The sequence below is a fragment of the Lycium barbarum genome, chromosome 5 (genome assembly GCF_019175385.1).
Source record: "Lycium barbarum isolate Lr01 chromosome 5, ASM1917538v2, whole genome shotgun sequence".
NCBI lineage: Eukaryota > Viridiplantae > Streptophyta > Magnoliopsida > Solanales > Solanaceae > Lycium > Lycium barbarum.
The window spans coordinates 99,345,830-99,355,951 of NC_083341.1; the positions used below are offsets into that span (position 1 = coordinate 99,345,830).

The 10,122-nt window shown below is 39.2% G+C and overlaps 1 protein-coding gene across 1 annotated transcript in view; it reads right to left on the minus strand.

The window, feature by feature from the left end:
* LOC132639583 (uncharacterized) overlaps positions 1–8,961 on the minus strand; it is a 37,033-nt gene extending 28,072 nt beyond the window's left edge. The window contains exons 1-5 of the mRNA XM_060356022.1: positions 8,751–8,961; positions 7,847–7,902; positions 7,478–7,747; positions 6,480–6,751; positions 5,855–6,131 (exon numbers count right to left, since the gene is read on the minus strand). Coding sequence (XP_060212005.1) covers positions 5,855–6,131; positions 6,480–6,751; positions 7,478–7,747; positions 7,847–7,902; positions 8,751–8,961 — 1,086 coding nt within the window. The remainder of the gene's footprint in view (positions 1–5,854; positions 6,132–6,479; positions 6,752–7,477; positions 7,748–7,846; positions 7,903–8,750) is intronic.
* Positions 8,962–10,122: the final 1,161 nt, after the last annotated feature.

Below are 10,122 nucleotides of genomic sequence, written 5' to 3' on the forward strand. Positions count from 1 at the left end.
TTTTACGGACCGTACTTTGTACTATCTTCGTACCTTAAATGTGGAGGAGAATTTTGGAGATTACCAATTTACGGCCACTTTTTAGGCATCGTAAAAAGGGATGTAAATTGTCCCAACGACTGAACCGTATATAACCGCGTTTTCAGTTCTTTTTCCATATTTCTCATTTTCTCCAAGCCCTAGAATGAAGTTTTTCTCCTCTCCTCATCCTACTACGTCAAGATAAGCCTATTCCAAGTAATTTCAAATATTTCTAGCATACATACATGAATTCTAAGACAAATCCATTATTTCTAACCTAGGGTTTTGTCACGACCCAACCAGAGGGCAATGACGGGCACCCAGAGCTAACCTACCAAGCACCACATACTTGCATCTCTTAGTCATAGCTGGGTGGGCCATAATACTAACATATAGATATCATAAGCTGTATGGGACACAAACCTAAAGATAATATACATCATCAAGATGAAACCAAGTATACAAGCTGGACCAGAATATCATATACAGCTGACTGTACATACTATCTACAAGCCTCTACTGGAGTACATGACCTAACGTGGCCGAGACAGGACCCCGCCATACTCGTGCAAATGCAGATGCAGCAATGCTGACTCATAGAGCAACTCCGGAGCAGGTGGAGTGCCGTGACACTGCTTGCTGAGCTGATATCCTGCTGAGAGATCCGTCTACCTGTATCTCAAAACCTGCGAGCATGAAACGCAGCGCCCCCAGCAAAGTGACGTCACTACCAATAATGTACCGAGTATGTAAGGAGGAAATATAACATAATAAATATACTTCTAAATTGTTAGGAACACCTTTATCTATTAGTTTCTATGCACTTCTCATGATCATTTCTTATCCATTGATGCCTATATGATTATATAAGACTTATAAGCACATTTCTACGCCATTAGGACTTCTTCCCGATTAACTAAACCTTAACCAAATCCTGAGATACATCATAAGACTCTCTTCTAGCATTAAATACCTCGTTTGGGATCTCATAACTAACATACTATTCATGTCTTACAAAATATTCCTTGAGAACATATTTCTAAATTCATCGGAGTGACATAAGGTCGTTATTCCTCCGATTTCCATTATGGAGCTAACATCATTGGAATATCTCACCTTGAAGGAACAATAATCATAAGGTGAGACCAACATCAATAATATCGTAAGAACATCAAGAATGTAAGCTTCTAGCATTTCTATAGGAGGAATCATTATGGACATCATTTGTGAAAGTTCATAACAATAGGATCATGCCTTAAGAAAGAAAGGGATAGCCTTAACATACTTTGGTGCTTACTTAGCCACTTAAAGTATACCTTCCGAGCCTGCAAATCTACATCCAAGATGATTCATACAACAATTAGGCCATAGGAACACTTTCACACTCAATATTAGCTAGTTAATAAGGTAACAGGATTCAGACAACATTTCCCTATATCATCTACTTCTTCCAAATTCCAAAACAATGCCTAAACATCATTAACAACATCAACAATAAAATAATTAAGATACTACATGACAAACATAGACAAATCCGTCCAAACTTCCTTCGAAAATTGGCCCATAAGCCAACAACATCAACATATCAAACTACGACCTTTATACTATGTTTTCCTTCCCTTTAAACCATTAAAATCCTATAAAAAGAACTTAATATCAAAGTCAAGACGAAGAACATACCTTATACTTGAAGGAATTTAGCCACACCATTTTCTTCAAGACCAAACTCACCACAACATCAAGTAGAAGCACGAACAATCACTGTTCATGAACTTGTTTAGTGTAATCTTGTTGATTTCTTGATCTAAGGGATTATAAGTGTTTAAGAAATGTCTATCCAGGCTCCTAGAGCTCAAGGGAGTGTAGAATGATGATACAATTAGGGTAATGGGGGTATTTATACCCCTTGATGGTCGGTTCGACCGACTTTCCAAATGGGGCCCACGGAGAAGCCATCTGGCAGCCTATCTTGAAACACCCATAATTTTCTACTCCGATGTCGTATCGACGAATGGTTTGTTGCATTGGAAACTAGACTCAATGAAATTTAATTGACATAGTTATCCATTCTATAACTCCTCATATTTTAGAAGATATACCTCTCTCAAGTTGTACAAAAATTCATGTCCAAAAATTCTGCCAAGTTTTCCAAAATTTCAACAAACTTAATTTCTTCGATTCACTTGATCCCGAAACTTTTAGACACTTACTTAGCACTTGTTAAAATTATTTCATAACCTTATAAGGGTTCCATGAACCCTTCGATCTTACATTAGTTTGCTTACGACGCGATATTTTTTCGAGGTGTAACAGGTTTTCAAGAAAACCCATCTCAAAGTTCAAGCTTTTGGACTTCTTCTTCAAGATACAAACTTTGTTGCAAGTTTTGGAGCGAGAAAGGTATGTAGGGTTTCTTTCCACGTGTTGGATTATCATTGTTCTTCCCCACGCCACGTTCTTCCATGAAATTATGAAGTTTCACAAAAACTAGGGTTTCCACTCTAATTTATGATGACCCAAAGTTACATGTATCATGACATACCATGTTTGTATTAATAAATTCATTATTGTATTCTTGATATTCTATTTTGGTTATTGGGAATCCGTCTCTAATCCATGAATACCCATGCTTTGTATTTCATGGGTCCTTAAATGCAAGATATGAACATTATGCTTATTTTCATCAAAATCCTACATTGTTCCATGTTTTCATACAAGTTATATCCTATCTATATCCATGTTATATCACATTTACGAATCACTTTTACAATCATGGTTATGTAATTCATGGGATTCTAAGCCAATTATATCTATGTTCATGTTTTTGGGAGTTGCATAGATTATCGAGAAGGCATAGACAACCTGAAACTACATATTCCAGTGTAGGATAAGTATCACTCCACCCAGCTAGGACGATTCCTTCATGTCTACCCATTGCGGGTTATTGGATCCATTCATGTCATGTTCATGTCTCGTACCCCAACAAGGTATGAGATGGCTTAGCTGATCAGGCAGAGATCAGACGCCACGTGCTCAAAGTACTTTTACCAGACGAAGGTGGATTGATTGGCCCACACAAATTGGTGTGAACAAGTTGAGTGGCTTGGTTTTCTTGACATGGCCTTTTTTCCAGAAAACTCCTCCTTGCATGTTTTCCAAGAAGACAATCTTCACACAACTGATTGGGATGGTTGTTACATCCCCTACTTAAATACATTAAAGTGCGTCGTAAGTGAGTCGATGTAAGCTCAGAGATAAATACCATTTATGTTTTTAAAACCATGTATAGCATATGTTTGAAACTTTAGAAGTTAAACGAATCGAAGAAAATAAGTTTCGTCGAAAGTCGGCAAGTTGGGAAGTTGGGAATAGTATAACCCGTAATATTTTGTTAAGACTAGGAGTGTTTAACATGCTAAGAAGGTCATGTTATGAGGTATTTGAATTGTTAATCATCGTATGTTAAGTTTTGAAGTCAAGCGAGTTGTAAAACAAAAGTCGGCAAAAGTTATCGCAATTTATGTTCATAATTTTACTGAAATTTGGGTCTAAGGCCACTTAGCTTTTCTCCCAATATATTTGGAGTTACAGGGTCATCCACCCACCAAATTGAAGGTCTACGAGTCTAGTTTCTACCACGTTAAATTGTTTATCAATACGACATCGTAGTAGAGAAATATTCGTGTTTTCGCGAGACTGCGCAGGCAGCGACCCACATAGGCGGTGGAAATTTTCAGTTTATATATTAAGACGGTGGCTTCAGTTTTCATTTCATTTTCAGGGTAAAAATGACCCAAATAGCTCCCAAATCTTCTCTAGGTGTTCCTCTATCCTTGAAGTAAAGTTCAACAATAAATTAAAGTGGTTTTCCCTTTGAAGATGATAGAAGTGTAAGTTTGAGCTTGTTCTTCCTTTTGTTGTGGTGAGATTGAAGTTACTTCTAGTTGAAGCAAGGTGAAGGAATGCTGATTCTTGACATCCCTGATAAGATTATCATTTTCTTCATGTATGTGAGCTTAGTAGAGCTTTAGAGTTGCTACAAAGCTATTAAATTTTCAATTAGACACTGATATGTTAAAATTGAGCTAAGGGTGTGGTGTGTAACGTTTTGAGGGGATATTCTTGTTGTTCTTCATGTGCTGGACCTAGATGGCTGATTGTTGTTGTGTTGATGTTGTTCTTTACTTGAGGGATATAAAAGAAACTTGGACGATGATGTCTGATTTGCCGTAGAACGAGTTTGTCGCGTGATAGTTAGTTGGCATGTTTCTTCTAGTTGATAATAGTATTGTTTCATGTTGTAGACTGATTGTGAAGGGGCGGGCTTTATTGTCGTCCTTGAAGATTCAGTTCCAAGGTATGTAAGGATTTCCTTTTTTTCATTGCACAAAATTCTATAAGTTACGTCACCCTTATAGGAAGTTCAAGGGGACGAGTTAGCATATATGTTCAATTCTAGCAGAATAAGGTCTGTTATGAGTTTACAGATAGTTTGTATAAGGGAACAAGAGTTGCCACTAGTTGTAATCCCCTCAAAGTATCTTTATGAGTAATTAAAGCCTTCGGATAGATTAGTATGGTTCATATTCCTTCGATAGTTGTCTACATTAAAAATTGAGCAGTCCTTAGTTGTAAACATCCCAATATCCCTTTGAAGTAAATAGAGCTTCGAGAAGCCTAATATTCCACAAATATTGAGAAGTTGAGCACTTAATAGATAGCTACGCATGAATAGTTTGACAAGCTAAAAGTAGCGCACAACCCGTAGTATAAAAGAAAAGTACGACCTATAACGTATCCTAACGTTCAATGACTATAGTTGTACTTTTATAAGCTGGTTATGTCTTCTATGATACCTACACTACTCTTTAGTTGAGTATGATATATAAAAGACAAGACCATGAAGAGTCTAGAAGCAAAATATATATATATATATATATATATATATATATATATATATATATATATATATATATAGCCTAGCAGTTGTATGATACATGTTATAATGAGTTACGTGATAATCGCGCATGAATAAGTTACTGAGCTAAAGATAGTATACAGTTTGCAGAATAAGAGAAGAGTACGATTTAACAATTATCATGACGTTCAATAGTTACAACTATATGATTACAAGATAATTATATGGTTATAAAGATATCTATACCAGTCCTAAGTTAAGTAAAATAATATGCGAATTATGAGGCCGAATACGTGTCATGACCCAACTCGTAATCGTGAGGGCACCCACTTTATCCCCTTGGTGGGCGAACCCTTCCCCGATAACACATCATCACTATAAATAACAGGAACGAAGCCTAAGTAATCAAGTCACAAATATATATATATGTAACGCAAGTGCGGAAATAAGGAAATAATACAACCCGAGGATCTAGTCTAAAATGGTACAAGAGCTACTATCAAATAGAATAAGTCTGAATACTAGAACTAGTCTCATAATGCATGGTAATAACTGTCTCAAGAAGGTTCGTTTACCCAAAAGTCAACTATTGGTCAATGGTTTTTTTCTTTAAGCCTCTAATTTCCTAAAAGACATTCCCGATCAAGTAAGGAACCGCGCTACCCATCCCTACGAGTCAAACACGATCTAACGAAGCTAGGGGAAGGGTCAACAGGGGTAAAAGGGTAAAAAATCCTAAATGACCAAATTGGTCGTTACATCAGGTACAAATTAAACAACTGTTTCTCCTCGAACGGAGAAGAAATAAAATGAAGGAAAGGTACCAGAGTCGGTAAAGAGCTGGGGATATTTCGCACGCATAATGGTCTCGGTCACCTATGTAGCCTCCTCAACTGCACGGTGCTCCCATTGTACCTTAACTGAAGCTATTTCCTTTGATCTCAACTTCCTCACTTGCCTATCCAAGAATGCTACTGGCTCTTTCTCGAAGGACAGATTCTGATCAAACAATACCGTGTCCCAGTGGATGATATAAGTGCTGTCTGAATGGTATTTCTTCAACATAGACACATGAAACACCGGATGGACACCTAATAAACCTGGTGGCAAAGACAAATCATAAGCCACCTCACCAATATGACGAAGGATCTCAAATGGGCCAATAAAGCCCTGGCTGAACTTGCCCTTCTTCCTAAATTACATCACACCCTTCATGGGCAAAACATTCAGTATAGACTGATCACCAACCATGAACTCCAAATCTCGGACCTTCTGGTCCGCATACTCTTTTTGCCTAATCTGAGCTGTAAAAAGCCTTTCCTAAAGCACCTTGTTTTTGCCTAGTCGAAGGGCTCTCTCAACAAATCGGTACCCCAAAGTCTCACCTTGAAAACATCTAACCACCCAATTGGAGTATGATATCTCCTACCATATAAAACCTCACATGGAGCCATGTTAATACTCGATTGATAGCTGTTATTGTACGCGAACTCTACGCGAACTCTGCCAAAGGTAAGAAATGGTCCCAGTGACCACCAACATCGACATATCCTTTGACACCTGAATAGTTCTCTCGGATTGACCATCGGTTTGAGGGTGGAACGTTGAACTAAGATCCAACTGAGTCCCCAATTCCTTTAGCAAAGTCCTCCATAAATGGGAAGTGAACTGAGTGCCTCTGTCTAAAATGATGAAAATGGGCACACCATGCAATCTGACGACCTCTCTAATGTAGATTCTGGCCAACTTCTCCGCGTTGTAAGTAGTCTGAAGTGGAATGAAGTGCACAGACTTAGAGCCCGTTTGGATTAGCTGAAAAATGGCTTTAAAGCATAAGTGCTGAAAGTTATTTTATAAATAAACAGTTACGTGGTTGGATAAAAGTGCTTAAAGGGTTGTTAGAAGTAAGGGTAGTAATTGAATTAACAAAAAATATAAGGGATAAAAGGGTAAAGTTGTTGGTCAAACCAAAATGGCTTTTAAGCCAAAAACAAAATGTTGGGTTGAGCAACTTCTTGGTTTTGTCTTATTTTAAGCATTATTTAACTTAATTTAACATGTTTTCTATTTTACCAAACACCAACATAAGTTAAAAATGGCTTATAAGCTGGTTTGACCAAGTTATAAGCCAATCCAAATTGGATCTTAGTCAACCTATCAACAATAACCCAAATGACATCAAACTAGCCCAAGGTCTTTAGTAGAACAACCACAAAATCCACTTCCACTCTGGAATAAGCATTCTCTGAGTCACACCAATGGATCGTTGGTGCTCATACTTAACCTACTGGCAATTCAAACACTGAGATACGAAGTCCACTATATCCTCTTCATCCTACCCCACCAATAATGGTGCCTTAAGGCCCGATACATATTCGTAGCACTAGGATGAATGGATTATTAGGAACTGTGAGCCTCTTTCAAGATCAACGGAATCAAATCACCAACTCTAGGAATAGAAATGCACCCCTTAATCCTCAAACTGCTGAGCCTTAATCTACTCCAAAATAGATGACTTCGCATCACAAAAGATAGAACCTTGCCAGAGTCTGAAATATCGATTCTCACCATACTATTAGCCAAGCACCGAACCTCCATGTCTAAAGGACGCTCTCCCATAATCAAGTGTGCCAAGCTACCCGTACTCAATGCCTTTCGGCTCAGCGTATTAGCTATCACATTAGTTTTTCCCAGATGATAAAGAATGGTCATGTCATAATCCTTGAGCAACTCCATCCATCTATGCTTCCTTGAGTTCTGATCCCTCTGACTGAACACATGCTGAAGACTACGGTGAACCATGTACACCTCACAATGAATTCCATACAGGTAATGCCTCCAAATCTTCAAAGCAAAAACTACCGCTGCCAACTCTAAGTGATGAGTGGGGTAGTTCTTCTCATGGACCTTCAACTGCCTCAAAGAATATGCTATCACCTTACCCTCTTGCATTAACACACAACCTAAGACAATACATGAAGCATCAAAATAAACATTAAAGTCTTTACCCTCCATAGGTAAAGCCAAAATTGGAGTTGAAGTCAATCATACCTAGAGCTTTCGGAAGCGCTCCTTATACTCATAGACTACTGAAAGGGCACATCATTCTGAGTCAAACGGGTCGAATGAGAAGAAATAGAAGAGAACCCCTTCACAAACCGACGATAGTAGCTCGCTAAGCCTATAAAACTTCGAATCTCGGTCAGAGATATGGGCCTAGACCAATAGTGAACTGGATCGATCTTCTTGGGATCAACCATAATCCTATACTTCGACACAACATGTCCTAAAAACGCCCTGGAACATAGCTAGAACTCACACTTAGAAAGCTTGGCATATAACTTCTTATCTTTTAACAAACCAAGAAATATCCTCAAATATCTCTCATGATCCTCTCTACTCCGAGATTATGCAAAGATGTCATCAATAAACACAATCACGAACTAACCCAAGTAAGGCTTGAAGATCCAATTCATCATATCCATGAATGCTGCAGGGGCATTGGTAAGCCCGAAAGACATCACCAAAAACACATAATGACCATAACGGGTTCTGAAGGCTGTGTTTGGAATATCCTCGGCTCTAATCGACAACTAGTGGTAGCTTGATCTCAAGTCGATCTTACAAATGACCGACGCACCCTGAAGCTGATCAAACAAATCATCAATGCGGGGTATTAGATACTTGTTCCGAATGGTAACCTTGTTCAATTGAAGATAGTCGATACACATCCGCATAGAACCATCCTTCTTCTTCATGAACAACACAGGAGCGCCCCAAGGGGAAACACAAGGTCTGATAAACCCCTTACTCAACAAATCTTGCAATTGCTTCTTTAATTCTGTCAACTCTGCCGGAGCCATATGGTAAGGTTGAATAAAAATAGGTCGAGTGCCTGTATCCAAGTCAATACAGAATTCAATATCATGATCAAGTGGCATAGCAAGCAAGTCTATGGGAAAGACCTCTGCAAACTTGCTAACTATAGGAACAGACACAAGGGAAGGAGTATCTGCACTCATATCCCGAATTTTAGCTAAGTACGCCAAGGACCCCTTATCCACTAACTTCTTCGCTCGGAGGAATGATATAATATTCTTAGGAGGAGGGCTAGGACTACCCTTCCACTCTAACCAAGGAATGTCTGGCATAACTAACGTCACTGTCTTAGCGTGATAATCTAGAATCGCATGGTAAGGAGGTAACTAGTTCATGCCCAGAATAATATCAAAGTCCACCATACTAAGGATCACCAGGTCTACCTAAGTATCATAACCTGTAAAAGTAACCACACATGACTGATAAACTCGATCTACTACCATAGAATATCCAACTAGAGTAGAAACACGTATGGGCACATCAAGAATATCACAAGTCATATCCAAACTAGTAGAGAATTATGCAGACATGTATGAGAAGGTAGAACCCAGATCAAATAATACTGAGGTTGCTTGTTGGCAAACTGAAATATCACCTATAATGACAGTATCAGAAGCCTTCACCTCTGGTCTCTCGGGGAACACATAATAATGAACCCGCCCGCCATCGGACTGTGCGCCTCCCTAACCACCCTGGACAGACTGAGCTTCCTCTGTCACAGGCTGATGACTACCTCCCCCAGATTGATACTCGCCTCTGTTAGGCTATGACCCACCTCAGCTAATTGAAGGTGCTGGAGTGCTAGGGGTATGAAACCTGGAACCCTGCTAGGCCCCACTCTGTCTGGGTTTGGGACACTCTCTAGTGAAGTGCCTAGGGTTACCATATGTATAACAAAATCTGGGCGTCTGGGGCTGAGCCATTGAAATTGAAGAACCAAAATATCCACCACGGTCTGAAGGTCAAGAATAGGAACTTTGAGAAGTCTGCCCAGTACTTAATCCACTCTGCCCAGATGGGCCACCTGCTGATATCTGAAGCGTTGACTGAATGGGGCAGCCAAAATACTACTGATAAATCCAGCCCAGCTGGCCCCCACCTTTAGAAGTAAAACCTGGTGGAACCTCTTGTCACTGCCCCCACCATGAGCTCAAATCCAAGCAGACTCAGCATCGGTAGCATGATCAACTATAGACTGGAACAAAGAAATCATAGCCACAAGCTGAACACAAGAAAACTTCAACGAAAACACTAACCCGCTGATAAATATCCTCACCCTCTTTGTCTCGGTGGGAATCAACTTA